The following is a 19,741-nucleotide window of genomic DNA, read 5'->3' as shown; positions in this document are numbered from 1 at the left end:
CTGATGGCTACAAAGGTATTCTCCTGTCAAACCTGTAGAAAACGTGAAGGTTCACAGAGCATGGTTATAACTTATGTTATGCCACTGGAAGAGCTGAAAAAGAGAGGCAGATAAAGGGACTGAAGAAACAATAGTGGTTTGGTTTTAAGTGAGATTTAACAGAGATTTGAGCGTCACAGGTAGGGTGGCTATGGGACATCCCTTCCCAGCACTGGGAGACCAGCAGGCAGAGGAAGGGGAGGCAGAAAGCAGAGCCCAGGAGCAAAGAATGGGGACTGAGAGGGGGCTCTCCTGGAGACTGGCTCTCGTTTTTGAGCAGTGCTGGAGCAGTTGCTGGGCTATTCAGTGTGAAGTCACGAGGTGCCACGAGGACCTTTGGTGTGCAGTGGTTTCACAGCACTCATTTGTGTGTCTCCCTGCTGTACTGGGAGTGGGACTGGTATCTTCTTTCCCCTGCAAAGAAACACCACTAGGGAAAGCGTTCCTGAAGCCTTGCTTAAACCACACTGAAGGCAAGAGAAGTTGGGTTTAAATTTCCCAAGCAACCCGAGCTTGACCACATCTTCTCTCTTTTAACTGGAGCTGCTCATTTCAGTTACAAACCCAAGATGGAAGGTGTCCTCTGTCCTCCTGTGGATCGCATCTGCCTGGCCTTGCTGTTTGCCCTCAGGCTGGTTGGTGCCAGGCGTCCCCTCCTGTCCCAAGCCACCTCTCTCGGCCATGGCCTCACCCCAGTTTCTCTCACTGGACAGAAGAAGCTGGGAATTGAACTGATGAAGCTTTGGGGAAGCCTGGCTGCTCCAGGCAGCATGTCCAGGCTGCTCCGGGCTCGCTGAAGCATCCATCAGCTGTGGCACCCTGCCTGGGCTGCTGTGGGACCTCCCTGCCTGCCTGCACATGAAGGCAGTGGGCAGCAATCATTCTCCAGCATTGCAAATGCCAAGCAGGGCTGAAGCTCAGCTGTACAGAGGTGGCTCCATGCCACTAAGCTGTGCCACAGAGCTGCCGCAAGCTGTCAGTAATCTAATTTATTAAGGGCTTTGAATCCTTACAAAGATTATGCTGGATACATGCAAAGCATCTGCATTATCACTGTGATTAGGGCAGCAGAGGTGGAGGAAAGGGGAAGGAGGGAAAATACAATTTCTCCAGTTTCAGCAGAAAATAAATCAACTTTTGCAGAGAGTTCTGGCACAGCCAAAGGCTGTGCTATCATTAAAAATGATTTTTTATTAAGCTGAACTCTCTCCTCTCTCATATTGTGTGATATGACAGCTCTCTTTTGATGGGAAAGCTTTCATTTGCCCAGAGAAAGGGATAATTTGCTTCTTTTAAGGAGTTAATCCTCTGGTCCATTTCTGAGCTGGGAACAGCTATCCTCCCCCTTCCTTGGATCGGAGGCTGCAGCACAATGGAGATCATAACCACCTCAAATCTACACCCGAGATGGAGAAATCAGATTTCCTTTTCCAGTCATTTTTGTGGGATTAGCTAAATCTTAGATCCACACTAACCCTTCACAAAGCTGCCAAGATTAGTTAGAATTTATTTTATTCACAGGGGGGTTTATGGTTTTCTTTCCAAAGGGATTATATCTCTCTCTATATATATAAATTTAGGGTGGCTTCAGTCATAAAGCAGCTGGGATAGAAGGAGAAAAAGTGTGTGTCTGTATAAAATAAAATCTCAGCTGTGAGAGTGACAGACACTTGAAATGCCAAGACAAAGCAGCGATTCCGGATGTCTTTGCCACTCCATTTCAAAAGCTATGTAAGCTGTGTTTTGGCTTGTGAGACCCCACTGTGGAGTCAGAACACAGAGGGCAAATCCCTTCAGCCTGAGCTCTCCATTCCTGTGGCCACTGCTGCTGGCAGAAGATGTCTTCAGAGCCAGGGTCAGATGCCAGCACCGACAAGAGAGGCGTAAAGAAGCCGTGTTCATTCAGCATCGAGGACATCCTCTCCAGCCCAGCAGAGAAGAGGCCCCAGGTCCTGGTCCCGCTGTGCCTCCGGAGCATCTTGGACTGCACACCCATGGGTCTGTGTGAGCTGGAGACCATCCCAGCCAGCTCCCTGCAGGAGGAGGAGGAGGAAGAAGAAGAGGAAGAGCTGGAAGGAGCAGGCTGCAACTGCTGCTGCTGTTCTCACACGAGCACCCGTTCCCTGCAGGACTCCCCAAGCTGGCTGGGTGAGTGTTTGGGTTCTATTCATGGCACTGGGCTTGTGAAGGGACTGGTGCCAGAACCATGTGCAGGGGAAAACCTGGGCATTGAGTCACAATACAGCATTTGACCTGCCACCACAGTGGTCTCAGATCCCAGCTCCAGGAGCTGAGCTCCAAAGAGCAGGCACTTTTACCTGCAATGCTACCAAGGCTTGAAAGGCAGCAGGTTCTATTACTTGATATTACTGGTTTAGTGTAAAACATTTGAGACATGATGCTTCTAGGGGTGGAAGTTCTCTGCGAAGTGCGGGGCTCCATGGTTGTGCTGCCTAAAAGTGATGCCCTAAGCCCTTCTCTCGCTTGCATGGTGATCACACAGCTTGTCACCCATGCTGGCTGCCTCCTGCCAAACAAGATGTGCGGATGAACTTCTGCCTGAACTGCCTTGAGGAAGATGTGTTTCAGCCCCCCACACCTAACGGTGCTGCGGTACATCTCCCCTTGCAGACACCCGGTTCCCCTGGCCCATGCAGCTCTTCCACTCAGCAGCCAGGGTCTGTAAGAGTCCCCAGGGGAACCCAGCCGAGCTGCAGAGTTGCCACCAGATCCAGCGCCGGACGCGCCGGCACCGCACCATATTCACCGAGGAGCAGCTGCAGGCTCTGGAGACGCTGTTCCATCAGAACCAGTACCCGGACGTCATCACCCGCGAGCACCTCGCAAACCGCATTCACCTGAAGGAGGAGAGGGTAGAGGTGAGATCCTGCCTCCCGGTAGGGTGCTGTTTGCCCCCAAGAACACAGACCAGGGGATGCAGACCCAGGGCCTCAGTTTAAAAACCATTGTTGGGTATTTGACAGAACACTGTTTAGGTCTGGCAAACAACAGAGTAATAGGAAACAGATCTGCTGGGCTGGTTTGTTCAGGTATCTGGCCCCACAAACTTACACCCTCTCTCTCTCCTAGAATCACCTGTATAAACACACAGAGGCCCAATTCAGCTCATCCCCTCACTGAAGTGTTTATTCCTTATTTACGTGATCTGTGTGACTTCTGAATTTGCCGGGGGGGAGGGGGGGGGTCACAGTTCTCTTGTCCCCCTTACATGTACTGAGCAAGATCGCGGGGGAGAGGCTCACTACATTCTGTACCATACCCTTATACTGGGAGGTGTATTACAGTACGCTAAAGCTTATGCTGTACAGTCCAAGGGTGTAAGCTGCTGTCTCCCTTCCAAGCAACACATGGGATGTGAAATTTCTTTTCTTGCTTTACGCTTTACAGGTGTGGTTTAAAAACCGTCGGGCCAAGTGGCGGCATCAGAAGAGGGCGTCCGCCTCGGCACTGGTCCTTCAAGGCACCAGGAAGTCCCCCGAGGAGAGCTGTTAGCGGTCACAGGCTGCATCTCAGCAGCTGCACGCCCAGCGCACCCATTTCCCATAGCTGACAGGTTCTGTAGGGGGTGACCCGAGGGGGGACTAATGAGGCAAAAGGGAATCTGTGATTCCCAGAGGATGAGGGCAGCTGAAAGCAGACACGGCACATTCACATCCAAGGTTCTCTCCCAGACCTAGCTCATGTGGCACGTAACTCGCCAGGCATTGACCCTCAGATGCCAAGGCCCGTGCAGGGGACAGAGCGATGCCAGTGTTCAGTGTGTGTGCTTCAAGAGGAGGGGAGACTCCTCTCCTCGTCTTGCTCCGTGCGGGCAGTATTTGTGCTTGTTTCACTGCTGTACACGTGCAACACACGAATGAATGTTTCCTACTTCCAGCACCTCCATGGCACCTGCAGTTGCTTTTGGGGATGACCCTTAACAACGACACCGGGCCCTCCCCATGCAGGAGGGGACCCCGCGCTGCGGTGCGAGGGGCTGGCACAGCGAGCGCCCTGCTCTCCCCGCACCGCTCTCCCTGTGCGCGTCCCGGGCAGGGCCAAGCACAACGGCGGCAGCGAGGCAAGTGAACGCCCCCGTCCCGCCGCTCCGTACGCGCTGGGCCGTGCCTCGCCCACCGCCGCGGGCCGGCCTCCCGCGGCCCCAACCGCCCAAGCGGCGGTGCGCGCTCCCCGGTGCGCTGAGGGGGGCTGTGGGCAGAGGGCTCCGCAGCGCGGCACAGCCCATCCGCGTGGCACCCGCCAGCTCCGCTACGACGGAACGAGACCGGGCGGGTCCTCCCTGCCGGCAGGGGGCGCGCTGCCCGCCGCCAGCACGGCTCCGTGCGTCTCTTCCGTGGGCGGGCCGGCGGGTGCGGGATGTTCCGGCTTCCCGTGGCGCGGCAGTGTGACGTCACGGCGTGACGTCACGGCGCGTCGCGTTTGCGGCGGCGGCGGAGGGAGGTGTGGGTGTGCCGCGGTGGGCCCGGCCCGGCGCTATGGAGCAGGCGGTGGCTCCGGCGGCCTCCGCCCGTGCCGTGGTGCCGGCCGCGGGCAAGGGCGACGGCGCGACCCCGGCGGCCTCTAGGCGCCCGAAGACGATCCTGGATGAGGAGACCTACATCGAGGTAAGCCGGCGGGCCTGCGCCTGGGCCGAGCGCGGCGGGTCCCGCTGTAACCCGGGCTGCGTTTGGGCCTGGGGGCGAGGCAGCTCTGCGGCCGCCCGACGGGCTCCGGTACGTCCCGTGCGGTGCCCGGCAGCCGGCGCGGCGCTCCGAGGTGTCCCGGCTCGGCCCCGCAGCTGTGTCTGTGCTTGCAGCGTCTGGAGAAGATCATTCAGCGAGACTTCTTCCCTGATGTGGCGGTGTTGCGAGCGCAGAAGGATTATCTGGAGGCGGAAGAAAACGGCGACTTGGAGAAAATGAGGCAAATCGCGATCAAATTTGGCTCCTCCTTGGGCAAATCCTCGGGGGATGTACCTGTACCCTGTAAGAACTGCATCACTGGGGTGTGAGGGTTGATATCTGATGTTACTGCTCTGATTTAGCTGTGTGAAGGTGGTGCTTATCTTAACCATTCACATTGTCTTTGCATGGGAATTAGCCTGCCAGATTGGGCAGTAGCCACTGTCAGATGAGTGATGGTGAATTTCCATTTGATGGTGTTTATATTTCCTTCTTGAGGGAATGGTTTTGGAAAAAAAACAGCTACTGAGTAACCATTCCTCACAGGCATCTTTTGCCAAGCTCCTGCTCCCTAGGGAATGTTACATACTTGAATGTGCAATGTTATTGTATCAGAAAACTCTTAAGCTATGTTTTGAATTCTTATTATAGTTTTAGGGGTTCTTGTTGAGTCTACAGATGTGTAAGGTGTTTGTTTATGGGGGACAGAAGATGTTGGAAGCTCGTAATTATCAGAGGTTCATACAGCAGGCACCCTGTTGTATGTCTGCTTTCTCTTCAGGTTCAGGTGTCTATTACGTTAAAGCCCAGTTTCTGGCTAAGCTTTTGCAGTGGGGTTTAGGCTTTCTTGTGGCAAAGGGCATGTGTCAGCCAGTGGTTTCTCTTTCTCCCCTGCTGCAAGGGCTGGTTCTGGCCTAGGTGAAGATTGTTGTGCTGCTGCTTGCTTCTGCAAGCAGAAGCTGTTCATAAAGTGGCAAATATACTGGGCTGTGACTCTCCTGTGAATTTTTCCTAACAGGAGAAAAATGATGACTTAGATGAGAGCAAAATCTTGTTCAGCGTTTGAGACAGAATTGAATATTTGGCATCTTTTCACAATTTTTAATGAAATCGTGGTTCTCTTGCTATGTGTTCTGTGACTTGTTTGGTATGTGACCCTTTCTGTGGTGGAGGACGTCACAGCAAGTGTCTCATTCTGTGTTCTGCTAACCATTTTTTCTGTCACAGATGTTACTCCAGCCACATTTGAAACCCCAGAAGTGCATCCAAGTGGCCTTCCACTGGAGGATAAATCCAAAGCTGGTGTTAAAGCTGCAGAGGAAGGTAGGAGAATGATGTTTGTTCAGCTGAATTCTTCAGCAGCAGGAAAATACTTTTGTGAGCTCTGTCTCCTGGAAGGATTGTGGGTATTTAGCAGGTGTTGAAGCAGTTTCCTTTAACCTTCTAATGGGTGAAAATGATCATTCTGAAGCTGAACTTGATGTAAAGTTTTGTCGTGTGTGTGAGTTCTCAGTTGTGGGTCTCTTTAGGGCTGTGTAAATTCTGAACTCAGTTGAACTCTTTGAAGGCAGAAGGTTTTTTTTCTACATCAGCTGAAATTAATTCTGTAAGTAAACAAAGATTGTAGGGGCAGAGCTACTCATATACAATATTAAAAATGTCTGCTAGCAGCTGTCCATGTGTGCAATTTCCTTTAACACAGATAGCTATAAATGCCATAAAAAGTTTTATGGGAAGGTTGGTTATATGTTTTGCCAAAAAGAATGTTTTATTGTACCGCTCTGCATGTGTGTATTTTTTTTTTGACACTGAGCTTCATGCTAATTATTAGTGGGTCTCTAGAAGGTTTGCTGTCAGAATGATTAAGAATTACGTATAGTGCTGTTGTAGAAAAGGAGGTATTAGTCTTTTTTCAGGCTTCTTCCCTCTTTTTGTTAGGAGAAGCAGAGAAAGGTGATAAAGAGGCACTTCCCAGTCTGGACAGCTTCCTAGCAAAACACACAAGTGAAGATAATGCTTCATTTGAGCAGATCATGGAAGTGGCCAAAGAGAAGGAGAAAGTCAAGCATGCTTGGCTGTACAGTGCAGAAGAAGAGTATGCCCAGGTACGGAAATGGCTCAGCTGTATCTCTGCTCCTGAGGTGACACAACAGGGAAATACTGTTTTATTGTATGTCTTTCTTGTTTGATTAAAGAAAATATTATCTTTTTGTTTTCGAATCCTACTATAAAAACAGATGGGAGTTCATGGGCTCTGAGTGTGAGGCTATTGCATTAGACCATGGAATTACTCATATTGCAGAATAAGAATAGAAAGGTCTTGATTTTAAGTAGTAGGTGCTTGGCGTGATCACATTAAATCTGAGCTAAGCCTGAGTTTCCTGGGTCCTGTGAGAGCTCGTTGCTTCCTTTGTAGTCCTGCTTTTTCCCCATCTGTAACTCGAGAGCAGTGTTGATTGTTGAGGATCTATCTCTTCCTAAAGTTGTGAGACTGGAGCATTGCACTGAGTGCAGGTGTTGCTGTTCTTGGCAGTCTCTTCCATAAGCGTCAATATCAAGGAGAGCAGCTGAGAAAAGTTCCTGTTGTTTGTCCATGAGCCCTTTATTATTTGCAGTTAGATTGTATTATTTCTGTTTCTGTAGCCAATAATAATCTATTCAGCTGCTGAAGTAAAGTCCTGTACACAGCATGGCCGGCTGTGCTGTCTGCCTCAGCTAGCTTCATGGGGCATTCAGGGCCTCTTCTGGAGCTGCCATGTCAATCTTTCTCCATCAGCAGTGAGCAGCCGGCATTGATGCCAGATGCATCAGTGATGGATGTAAGTTGCAGTGCCTTTTAATGAAGTTTGGCACTGACACCTGGGTGTTTCCTGCTGTGTTACTGTGAGTGAGGGTTATGGTTTTATCCCAGCTAATGTAAACCCTTGGAGTCTGTTACAATAAAAGTGCTCTTTGTGGCTCATTAAGCATCCTCTTTGCCCAAATGCTTTCATCCAGAATTAAAAGGCAGGCAGCAGGAGACCGTTTGCAAAGCACAGGGGTTGTTTCAGATCAGGGTGAGGTTTCCAGAGCTGGTCTGTGCTGATGCTGTGTGTCTTCCTGTCAGCCAGCACTGTTCAGACCTAGCATTTCCTTGCATTGCATGCCTGTTGATGTAGCAGACAATTTTGCTATGCCTCATTTAACGTATTTGGTGACGATACTGCTATTTAAATGTATATGGACAACATCAGTTGATGTCTTTAATATAGAGCTTCTGGCAGTAATTTTCTGGTTTAATTGGTGTGAGAGTTTTTAAATGGAGTAACTTATTGGTGGGTGACTGCATTCTGTTAGGTTTTTTTTGTATCGGTGATACTAGTATGCTGGTAACAGCACACAAGTAACTGTGTGAGTAAGTGTACACACAAGCAAGTGTAAGTATGTCAAATGCTTTCATACCTGTGTTGCCTATGGAAATGTTTGGAAACTAAGTATTGAAGAAGTGCCCATTCTGGTTTTTACTGCTTGCCTCAGCTAATGCAGTTTGCATGATAACCAGGATAATACAGACACTCTCCCAGGTTTACATGCCAAAGTCTTGTAAGCTGCCTTTATGTTAGATATAGTGCCTGATGTTGCTCTTCCCTCTTTTAGCAATGAATGCTTCATTTGAGTTTTTATTAGTAGATAGAGAAAAAACAGACAAAGCCTGAACCAAAACAAGTGTTGTCACAAGATGTAATAAACAAAGTCATAATCTTTATAAGAATTTACTTCTCTGGTTCTCACCTGGTTTTATACCAGAACTTCATATGGAATTGTTTGCAAGCTCAGGTGGGAACAGGATGGTTTCTCAAATGACACTTGCTAGAGAGTGCTTATGCCATGCCAGGGGCAAAGTATGCTATGGCAGGGAGCTGAGCTTGTGATTGAGCTCTGCATGGTGCAGGTGCCTGGTTGAAATGTTGCAGGAGTCAGAACTGGTTCTCCCCCTGCCACCACCCTTTTCTAATCCTTTTTTCTATCATGCTTTCAGCGTCGCAGTGAGAACCTGGCACTTCCTTCAGCAGAGCAGCAAGCTCTGGAGAGTGTGAAAGCTGGGCTGGAGACCTGGGAATACACAGCTCGAAACACCCTCATGTATTATCCGACAGGTGAGGTTGCAGGTTTCTCGTGAGGGGCATTGATTCTGAGTGGATTGACTCTGAACAGTGCTAACAGCATAACAGCATTTCTATAGATGACTGAGCACCTCTTACTGGCAATAGTGCACTTTTTCCTCTGTGAAACTCAGATACATAAAGTTACTTTAAAATGCCTGGGGTTTGCTCTCTCTCTTTTTGTATTTTTTTTCTCTTTTTCTTTATTTGAACTTTGCTCCTTTGCCTTTGATTGCAAAAGGCAGTCAAAGTGTGATCATATTCTGTTTGTCATTGAGAAATTCATTATCTGTATTACAGAAGCACTTGGTTTCAGGAGCCAAAGCTCTTTCCAGTTTGGTCTTTCTTCTTTATAAGCACTTTCTTGTCATCTTTATTCAATCTTAGCTTCTGCTCAGAGAGTGCTTCTTGAGCTTTTTGGGTTTTTGGTTGCTATAGAAAACTATGTAATTTGTAACTGCCCTTTTCTTTGGTTATAAATGGACAATTGGTAACCTGCAAACCAGTGAAGTACAGAAAAGAAAGTCTTGTTAACTTAAAAAAAATTAAAAATCTGATCTTAATTTGTAGATTTCAGCTTCTATCTGGTACAAATTCTGTTTTAAATTGCTAGTGATACACACCGCAATTGCTGATGGATTCTGTGTTGTGTAGGAATGTGTGGCAAGTGTGTTGGTCAGGAGCTTTAGAGCACACTGCCTAGTGTTATCTGAGCCCTTTCTTAAAAGGTATTTTGCTTTTCAAGGTGTACCGGATGGGGATGAAGTATTTAAGAAGCCCAGGGAAGTTGTCCATCAAAACACCCGTTTTGTGAAGGACCCTTTTAGCCAAGCCGTGAGCAAATCACAACTCCAACAAGCTGCAGCCCTCAATGCTCAGGTTGGATAATTGCACTTCCAATACTTCGTTAGACTCTTCCCTCTAACGTTGATCAACCAGGAAAACTGTGTGTACTAGATAATGCTGGTTCACACCTTTCTCCACATGGATGGCATTGTCTCTTTTTTATTTCAGTACAAACAGGGCAAAGTGGGACCAGATGGGAAAGAACTGATACCCCAAGAGTCTCCAAAAGTGAATGGATATGGATTTGTGGCTACCCCCTCTCCTGCCCCTGGTAAGAGGGATTTCTTATGTTTTCTGATGTAAGATGCTCTGTTTGTTCAACTCTGAGGTATCGTTGGTTTAGACAAGGAGATGAGCTTTCTATCTATGTAAGTGTCATGAGCTGGTGACTTTCTTGTGTACTGTGTATGCTAGCTCAGCCCAGTGCTTAAATCCTAGTCCCATACACTGGCTAGAGGAGTCATGCTGTACCCGAGAGGCTCTGAGCAAGCTGTCATGCCACCACTTAGGAGCCATGTAGAGGGTGGTGAGCCCTCCTAGGCAACTGGGGTGCTGTGGCTGCTTGTTTTATCCCTGGGTTGTACTTCTGTGGGGCTTAAAGAATTGAGGTCCTTCACAACCATTTACATTCCAATGAATTGTCCTGTAGTTTTTTGAGTGATATTCAGCCTGACTCATAGCAATGTGGCATATCACTTCCTTCACAGTCTAACCTGCTATTTCTCTCCACGTCTGCCGCTTTCTTGGTTCCTGCTTTGTCTGAATACACTTGTGTATTATATATTCCTTTTGTTCACGTGGATTAGCAGTAGGATACTTTTGGTTAGAGCAGACGTGTTTTTTCTTCCAGTGGAAACGTGGTATCTTAAGTTTTCACCTGCTCCTCGCTAACAGCTGTGTTTCCCTGTCTTTTGTTATTATGCTAGAAGCTGAACGTACTGAGGCTTTTCCTCCAGAAAGCCTGTAGGTGGCATTTGGAGCGCGCCTTCTTTCTCCATAGGAGTGCCTGTTCATACCAGTCACTAGCCAGCGACTTAATCGGGCTTTTAGCCTCAATTCATCTTGAGGCTAGCCTGTACCAAGCAGTGACTGCGCTTTGTCTGACAGCTACAACCGCAAAATAGATTCTAAGTTTGGCTATTACATGTATTCTAAGTCCTCTGCCTGTTTCTGTGCTTTATAAATAGTTCCTTACATTAAAGAAGTTTTCATGAAGTAACAGAGGGGAAGACTAGTACCACAGAGGAAAAAATGAAAGTGGCACTTAGCAAAAGCTCACCAAATGGAAAAATAAACATATGGAAAGGACAGTGCTTGGGTGTTGTCACCTGGAGGGTGACACAGCCACTGGCAATGCTGTGAGTTTAAGGTCACGCTCTTTCAATGGGAACCACATGTTGCTATTGAATATAGGCTGTGATTTCCTCTGCAGTGGAGGGGCTCCTTTTGTGTGTTGATGGATTTGCATTTCATAATTTGCCTCTCTGGATTTTTTTTGTGGTGAATGAACAGTCAAATGTCTTTCATGAGCATGACTCTTAAAATTTGGTTTTAGGTGTGAATGAGTCTCCTTTTATGACATGGGGTGAAATTGAAAGCACCCCTTTGCGCTTAGAAGGGTCAGAAACGCCCTATGTGGACAGAACGCCTGGACCAGCCTTCAAGGTATTCCATGTCATCAGTCAGCATGTCATTCTTTTTTGGGGGGAAGGACTAAGAAGGGAAAGGGAAGTGAGTAACTAATAGGTTAACATTGCTGTAGGAGTGTGACACGTCTCTGGGCTTTGTTCGCAGTCCCTGGTTCCAGTAATCTAGGTTCTGCTTGGAGGGTGGAGGTGGACATGAACGCTGCTTGGTGGAGGTACCTGAGGTGGAACACACACTGTTGTCAGGAGAGTGAGACTTCATATTTGATGATACAAAGCCCAGACATAGGGGTTATCAGAGGAAGCTGAAGAGACACCCAATTTATCCAATTTCAGTGTATAAATGGGTAGAAACTGTAGGATTTCCCTCTGTCTTGATCTTTTGGCTGTCACAGCCTGAGGCAGGTATATCACTTGAGAATATAAAAAGGCGCTCTGGCTTTGCTAATGGTACGGGTCCTTGCATGCCACCTGTCTCCTGCTGTTTTCATTGTGTATGAGCTGAGAGTCTTGCTTCAAGAAAGGTGTAATTTGCTGTGTGTGCCTATGTTTTGCTGGACTCAGAAGCCCTTGACTGGTTCTCCTGCTGTGTAGCAATGTGTGTTTGCCTGAGAGCTGGCTGGCCACAGGCCAGGCCATGCAAGACACAGGTGACATTGTTTGTCTAGGAGGGACAGCAGGAGGAAATGCCAGAGGTAATGGCTGCTTCCTCGACTGAACTGGTTCTACCATTTTTGTTACTTGCTTAGGCAGGTTGAAGGTCCCTCTGTGTCCTCTCTGGCTTTTACGTAGCAGCAGAGGGTTGTGGGCTGACCCCGCTTCTCCCCAGTTTAGATCCCTGTAAACTGGAATCCAACTGTGAAGGTGCTTTGACTCATTTTTGCAGCATTCATGAGAGTCTCTTGGCAACTGAACTGTGTGATGCATTTGTAGATCCTGGAGCCTGGGCGCCGTGAGAGGTTGGGGCTCAAGATGGCCAATGAAGTGGCAGCTAAAAAACGAGCAAAGAAGCTGGAGGCACTTCGAAAAGCGACAGAAAACTTGGCCAGGTGAGATTTGTTCTGACAGCAGAACTGGGGAGGGGTATCTGCTGATGAGATTTAAATCAACATACATAGAAAGGGAAGAATGATCAGAGTACTGGGAGCAGCGGTAGGTACAGTCAGACTGCAAGTTTTTAGAAATCAGAAAACTTAATTCCTGAGGGAAGGTGGCTGGTGGCTGTCCTTGATACTCCCTCTTGTCAGCATCACTGTTCTGCCTTACAGCCACCCAGCAGTGCATCTGGATCAGTGTCTTGCCTCATTGCAAAGAGGAGACGTGATAAGTCTTGCTTGGCCGTTTCATAGGAAGGATAGAATAGGCTCAAAGGAAAAGGCAGGTGGTACCACTCAGGTTTGGAGGGATGTAGGAGGTTTCTTTGTCACTTGTCTCTAGAGAGACAGGCTGCATTTACCCATAGGCAGAATGACTTCTGCAGCCAGTGGGTCTGGTCTGTTGTGAGAGTGGATACCAAGCTCATCTGTGGAAGCATTGATGCTCTTCCACATAAGTGGCAGATTTTTACTGTAAAATCTTTTAAACCTGTTTATTCTGTTCCAGCTTCACTCCAAAAGGACTAAGCCCAGCAATGTCACCAGCTTTGCAGAGACTAGTAAACAGGACTGCAAGTAAATATACCGACAAAGCACTGCGAGCCAGCTATACTCCTTCTCCAGCCCACACTGGAACACCTGGTTACAAGACCCCAGCAAGTGGGCCTCATACACCCACAAGCACCCCACAATCTAGGACAGTATCTCAGACGCCAGTATCTCAGGATACTACATCAATCACAGACAATTTACTGCAGCTTCCTAAAAGAAGGAAGGCATCTAATTTCATCTGAATATTCCAGTCACCAGCAAGGCAACAGTGAACTGGCTCTGCTCGGCTGTCTGCAAATGGGATGTTGTGAGGCATCGGTGTAAGGGGTGTCTAGATACAGCTGCCAGAATGGAAACCAGTGGTTAGAAGACTTGGGACCAGCGCTACTCTAAACAATATAGATAAAATAGCCTGTAATGTGCTTTTTGGAAGCAGAGTATCTCTTGCTGTGGTATAAATTCCCTTTAAACTGCATGGGTGGGATGCACAGGGCTGTGGTAGAAAAAGAATGCTTCCTGCAATGGCAGAGAAGATTCTGGACTCTTGGAAAAGGGTGATAATTGTTTTAAGATCCATTTCTTTTTTTTTAAGATGGCCATGCATTTAAATACATTTCTGTACAGATATGTCTATTTATAAAATGTGTTAAGCCTTCCTAAAAGGTTGAACTGGAATTCCTTTGAGCTCGTCAGACGTCTTTGGTTTTGTATTTTGCAGAAGAGCAGATATAATCATGTATGTATTAAGACATGACCCAGAGTTTTTAGAGGGCCTCTCTTTAATTTGAGTTGCTCTTGAATGTGGCTTGGACTTGCCGAGAGAGGTGATATATTCGGAAGACAGTATGCATACAGATTCAGCTGTCGGTTCACAATGCCCAGTAACCTACCTGAATACACGGTGTGGTTGATGCACATGTGGATTCTGCAGCCTGTGTAGTCAGAAACTTGAGGAAGGTGAGTGTAAGACCTGTTAAATGCCAGCAGCACTGAAAGAAACTGTCCAGTGTGTTTTGACAGTAACTTCCCTGCAAACCGTATCAGAGACAGGCCTTGAGAACAATAGGGTTAAGCTGTTTATTCACCTCAGCAGATGTACAGTGTCTTCTATTGCTATTCTTTGTAAAGCAAGAGGTGAGGACTGTTGCTGAAGCAGAAGCTAAAGTTGAGAATCAGCAGTTCACAAGTTAGATCGACTTTGTGATACTGTTAAAACCAGCCATCCTTAGGAGGATCCTGTTTACTTCTGTCTTTTCCCTTTTGCTTAATGGCATTTGGCTTGATGCTTTTGCTTTGGCTTTCCTTCATGTGGGTTGTGGGAACACTCACCCTCTTCTGGAGCTGGCAGAGGGGACTCGACAGTGGCATCTGGAGTCTGCAGCCATGAGTGTTTCAAAACTTCATCTATGCACAATCTCTGAGACACATTGGGCTGGAGCAGGTGGTTAATGAGATCCTTGCACTCTACAGTCAGGTGTTTTGTGCTGGGGAAGGAAATCCTGTGTTGTTTCTGAAAAAAAATCATTTTCTTGATGTTGGAATCATCAAATGGCATGGAAGCGTAGACCATTATATACAGGATGACGCCCAGACTCCACATGTCAGAAATCCTGGGGTCACAAGGAATGCCCTGTAGCACTTCAGGGGCTGCATACGCAGCAGACCCACAGAAGGTATTGCTGAGAATCATTTTCCCATTTTTATCCCAAGACAAGAGTTTGGAAAAGCCAAAGTCTGTCAGCTTGATGTTGAGGCCATCATCAAGAAGGATGTTCTCACATTTCAGGTCCCTGTGAGCAAAGTTTGAGTCATGGCAATGCTTGATGGCAGAAGCCAACTGCTGAAACTTCATGCGAGCAAAGTCCTCTCTCATAGCTCCTGTGATCTTGATGTGGTCCAGGAGGTCTCCCTTTTCCCCCAGCTCCATCACGATATACACTTTCCCAGCTGATGTCTCAAAAATCTCATAGGTTTTGATGATTGATGGATGTTGCAAACATCTCAAAGCCTCTATCTCCCTGGGGAGAAACCTTTCCCAAAAGTCTCCAGGAGTTTTCATCTTGTCGATGATCTTGACAGCCACTTTGCACTTCAGCCGGTTGCAGAAGGCACATTTCACTTTGCTGTAAGAGCCTTGTCCTAACGTGTTGCTGAGGCTATAGCCTTTCTTTCCAAGCACTGTAACGTCATCCATGGTGGAAGAGCTGGAGGGAGCTGCATGAGGTGGCGCTGGCGTGCATCATGGGTGGTGGCAGATGGTGTGTGCACCCACCATGGTGGCTGCTTGGGTTGCTGCTGCCGTGGTCGAGTGGCACCGGAGCGCTGGTCCCTATGTGATGTCACAGGTGCTCGGAAGGACCTTGCAGCCCTTTCCTGAAGCTTCAGGATGATGTCATCCAGGGCAGAACTTGGCATCAAGTCACTTGGAAACATCACCCATACCCTGCCTTCATCGTAAACTGATCTTTAGTTTTGCTAACAGGATGGAAGTACCCCAGATGTTTTTCTTTCCTAAAATGTACCCAAGTCTGTTTATATTTATTCACGTTAGGTGAAATTTTGTCATCTTTTTGTATGCCTTGGATGATCTTTCAAGCCCCATGTGGGTGTGCTTCTGCTGTACAGTGGCCTTGCTTCTCAACAGCCAGTTTTCCTCAGAAATGGGCTTGTCGTGTCTTAACTGAGGCTGCATTCAAGAACTGGGCTTGAGTTTGGCTTGGGGTTTTTTCCTTCATGGGCTTGCTAGGGGAAGGACATCACTTCTTTCAAGTTCATTTCCTTGTTGTTCATCCAGCCCTTCCATTTCATAGCTCTGACTGGCTGCTTCTATGGGCTTTGCTTTTGCTGTGTGAGGGGGGTTATGTTTTGACTTCTAGCTTCTGGTGTTCTTGAGAAAGGCTCACACAACACCTTCCTCAGAGGGATTACTGTTCTGTATGTTGACAGCTTCACTGTAACCAGCCTCTGGGGCTTTTTGCTTTCTGTTCATTTCAGCTTTTTCAGATCTGTTGTTACTGCTGCTTTGTGTGTGACACCAAAGACTTGATGGTGTTGATGATCAAAACATGGGGGCTGGGACAACCTTGCTTTGTCCATCAGCATGGGTGACAATGTCATTCTGAAGAACAGAAGTGGCACTTCTGCCAGCCACACTGGGGCTTTTGGGGGGTTTCTCTTCCCATTCTTTGAAACTTGTGGGTAATTATTCTAATCAGCCAAAAGAAAAAGAAAGAAAGGAGAGTAGTTTTACCCATGCACAGCTTGCTCTCAGAGTTGAGTGACTGAGCAGTGGCGTGGTGTGATCCACCCTGGAGCAGCACAGAGCACCTTTTAGCAGGAAGCAGGCGTAGCCAGATGTGTACGCTTCCTGCAGCACGCCTGAGCACAGGGCAGCATGTGTGACACTTGGAAGTCTTGGACACTTGCTATAATCAGGTGATGTTTTACCGAGGAAACTTCCATGGAAAATCCTCTGCGGCTCTTTGAGCAGTGCCTGCAGCCTTCTGTGAGGTCTGGGGGGGTTTGATGCTGTGTTTTCTTGGTGGAGAGATTCTTCCTGTGAAAAACCCTAAGTGACTCGATTTTTATAGCGCACCGTGTACAAATCAATTGCTCACCATGGCATTGCAAGGAGTTAGCCATTTTTGCCTTTCAGTCAGAAATAATTGAAGGCCAAGTTTTGTCTTTAAGCAAAAAAATTGCTCTCACATATTCGTGAATGTAAAGGGAGCCCATTTACTGGCGTTTCCATGCTTTCAGAGATGTTCTTTAAGGACTGAACTGGGTAAATAACAATGAGTTTCTTAGGTAATTTAAACAACAAATTATTTATTTCATAATGACCACACGTTCCGCTCATCTCCAGTAAATGTAGGACCTCCCTGTTGGGGCACACAGGCAGATGGTCAGGCCCTGGCCTGCAGTTAGAGTCACCCAACAGAGCAGGAGAATGGAGTAGATGTGACATAAAGATGGTCGGATGTAGTAGGCACTGCTACGGAGAGCACCCAGGGGAATGTTTGAGCTTCACAGATAACTGAGGAGCAGCACAGGGACTACCAGGGTGTGGAGGTGACCCAGTGAGAGGTTATCAGAAACACCAAATTTGGCTGTAGATGTAACAAGGCTGGGCCCAAGGGGAGACAGTAATTAAAGGAGGTTATTTTGGGAAGAGATGAGGGTTAGAGAAAAGGAGGGATTAGAGAACAAGCACGGGAACAGAGAGAAACTGGATGTGCGGAAGCAGGCTGTCATCGGTGTGTGTGTCTCAAGCCCAGTACCTGATTTCCACCACCTTGTTCACTGATTCCTATCCCTTCTCTGGTTGTGGGAGCTCTCTCTTCTGGACATGGGATGCACGTAAAAGCTAGGTAGTGTTTGAGGACTACAGATGGGGTGTACATATGGGTCAGGAGTGGGCACACATCTTCCACAGCATTTGAATCTGGTCATGCTCATGCTAAGACAGAGTTGGAATGACAGAGGGGAATGTGCTATCTGTGAATGATTAGTTCCATGTTGTGCAATCAATGCTTCTGAGCAGATCGCCTTATATATCCTGTGGGCTGGTGTTGGTTTTGTGTTCACCCTCAAGTGAATGAACCCAGACAGCCCTGGGACTAAAATCCCAGTCTCGGTTCTGCCAGACTGAAAGGCCTTCATGTGTTTGCTGGGAATGTAATTTATTGCTATAAAGCTGGATCTCTTGAAGGGGATGTAGTGCTCTTCAGATAGGCTATTCCTGTAACGCCTCCTGTAGTGTCTGGTCTCCGCTTCCTGCTGCAGTTCAGCTCCTGCTATCTGTAATTAGGGAATCAGTAATAAACTCTTCATTGCCTGATATTTTTGCTGCTGTAGCACTAGCAGATGATGTGCCTTTACAAGGCCAAATCCCATGTGAAAAACCATCTTGGTTCTTCATGACTTGTGATTTTTCCTTTTTCCTCTCTTTTTTGAGAGGGTTATTTTCCTTTTGCTCTTCCTGCATACCTGCATTGTCCAAGGCGCAAGCATGCTTCCTCCCTCAGCCAGAATAACACCTGGAGCTTACCTCAATGAAGCAAACCGCTGATTACACCAGGCACAACTGCTGCTCTTTGATTTATGGGACACAGGTAAGAACATGATGAGCAGAAGACAAGCAGCAGCCCAGGGTTTGGTGAGGCAAGTAGCTGAGAGCTCCTGTCACCATCACCCCACACCATGCTTTGAGTGAAGAGCCAGGATGGAGGTGGCCAGGGGAGTGGTGGGGCACTGTCCTGGGGCAGGAGGCTGCTCTCCAGCTCATGTTCCTCATCCCCTGTGGGCTACGTGAGCCATGTCTTGGGGCAGGGGTCTGGCTCTGCAACAGGATGTCCCAAGGCACCAACCGCCAACCTGCTCCCCTGTGCACTTCATCTTGAAGACCAAGAGTGTTTCCCTGGGGCAGATGCAGCCTCCCCTGCTGTGGTACAAGGGGCTGTACAGGGCCTGCAGTTTTCCACCACCCGAAACCAGGTTCCAGTAAGGAGTGGGGCTCTGAGCTGCTCTCTACTTAGTCGTAGAATGGTTAGGGCTGGAAAGAACCTTATTTAGCTCAGAAGGGAAGCTGTGGTTGGAGTTACTTTGTTGTTCTGGGGAACTGGGCTATTCCTCTGAAGAAAAAAGAAGTAAATGGATCCCCTCGCTCAGGAAAGTGGGAGATGGAGCAATTCCTACTTCCTCATATTTGCATTTGTTTCCTCAAACCCAGCTTGCTGCTGCTGGTGCAGGGCATGAGTGGGTTTGGCCACCCTGCCCGTGAGCCCTTTCCCTCTGCTTCTCCTGAGCACGGCAGCTTTTCTCCACTGCTTTATGGGCACGGGGGATCTGCGCTCGCTGGTTGGAGAAATGCTCACTCCCAGTATGAAACGGGGAGTGCCTGGGATGTGCCAGCTCCCGCACGCCCTCGGCAGAGGCTCGGTGTGTTCTGCTGGCATGCTCCTCGTCCCTGCAGCATCTGCCTGCCATTGTGTCCTGTCTGGTGGCTTGGGGCTGATGTGACTGCACAGGGCAGCTCCACCTCGCACCTCCCCACAGCCTGGCCAGGGCATTGGTAGTTCCCCAGTGTTGGTGCCCTCAGCACGGCACAGCCTGAGGAAATGAGTGCCTCTTACCCTTCACCTCCGTGCTGTGTGGCTGGGCTGGTTACTGCCTGTTTGCTCAAGGGTGCTGTGTGGGTTGCGGTGCTTACCTGGCACATGTGTGCTCCAGAGCCACCTCTCTTCAGAGGTGGTGAGGTTGCGGTGTGGGGAAATGAGGTCTGCCTTTCCTGGGGCAAAAGCCAGGGACAAGCAGCCTATGCCCTGTTCTGATGTGTTGTAGGGCATTTATTTACACATTGTATGATGTAACTCGCAGGCCTTGGTTGCCATGGGCTTGGGGTGGGTAAGGAGCTGTCTTGGATCAGTCTGGGGCTGGCATGTGTGGCTGGGCTGCAAGAAGCCCGGGTGAAAACAGCCTTCCTGCACTGTATCCCCTGGGAGGAACAGAGCTGGGGAGCTGGATGGCTGTGCTTTGTGCTGGAGGGTGCTGCCACGCTTCAGCTCCCTGCAGACACCCGGATCATGACAGTGTCTGGCAGCTCGTGAGAGCTGGCAAAATGTGTTCTGGCTGGAATCTTCAGGCAGCCCCCAGCTGCCTGCAGGTCCCCAAGAGCATGGCCCCAGGGAAAGGAGCCATTGCACACACTCACTGCTGCCCCAGCAACCTCCCAGCAGGCA

The 19,741-nt window shown here is 48.4% G+C and overlaps 3 protein-coding genes across 3 annotated transcripts; 2 read left to right on the top strand and 1 right to left on the bottom strand.

The window, feature by feature from the left end:
* The first annotated feature begins 501 nt into the window (after window positions 1-501).
* On the top strand, window positions 502-3,724 carry GSC2 (goosecoid homeobox 2). Its single transcript, XM_061465661.1, has 3 exons — window positions 502-2,187; window positions 2,671-2,918; window positions 3,448-3,724. The coding sequence occupies exons 1-3, from the start codon at window positions 1,878-1,880 to the stop codon at window positions 3,550-3,552; spliced, it is 663 nt and encodes a 220-aa protein (XP_061321645.1). The 5' UTR covers window positions 502-1,877; the 3' UTR covers window positions 3,553-3,724.
* A 797-nt stretch (window positions 3,725-4,521) lies between these two features.
* Window positions 4,522-14,428, top strand: ESS2 (ess-2 splicing factor homolog). The gene is made up of 10 exons (XM_061466037.1): window positions 4,522-4,664; window positions 4,856-5,024; window positions 5,949-6,044; window positions 6,660-6,826; window positions 8,740-8,857; window positions 9,609-9,742; window positions 9,878-9,980; window positions 11,265-11,374; window positions 12,289-12,404; window positions 12,958-14,428. Exons 1-10 carry the CDS (start codon window positions 4,536-4,538, stop codon window positions 13,241-13,243), a joined length of 1,428 nt encoding a protein of 475 aa, XP_061322021.1. The 5' UTR covers window positions 4,522-4,535; the 3' UTR covers window positions 13,244-14,428.
* On the bottom strand, window positions 14,266-15,195 carry TSSK2 (testis specific serine kinase 2). Its single transcript, XM_061466038.1, has one exon. The coding sequence runs from the start codon at window positions 15,193-15,195 to the stop codon at window positions 14,266-14,268; it is 930 nt and encodes a 309-aa protein (XP_061322022.1).
* Between the last annotated feature and the right edge of the window lie 4,546 nt (window positions 15,196-19,741).

The sequence above is a fragment of the Pezoporus flaviventris genome, unplaced genomic scaffold (assembly GCF_033815535.1).
Source record: "Pezoporus flaviventris isolate CSIRO_AGI_PZ_B2104156 unplaced genomic scaffold, CSIRO_AGI_Pfla_v1 ptg000041l, whole genome shotgun sequence".
In the NCBI taxonomy this organism is placed as follows: domain Eukaryota; kingdom Metazoa; phylum Chordata; class Aves; order Psittaciformes; family Psittacidae; genus Pezoporus; species Pezoporus flaviventris.
The sequence above is the reverse complement of the archived record's forward strand: the minus strand, read 5'-3'. Positions and strand labels throughout refer to the sequence as shown.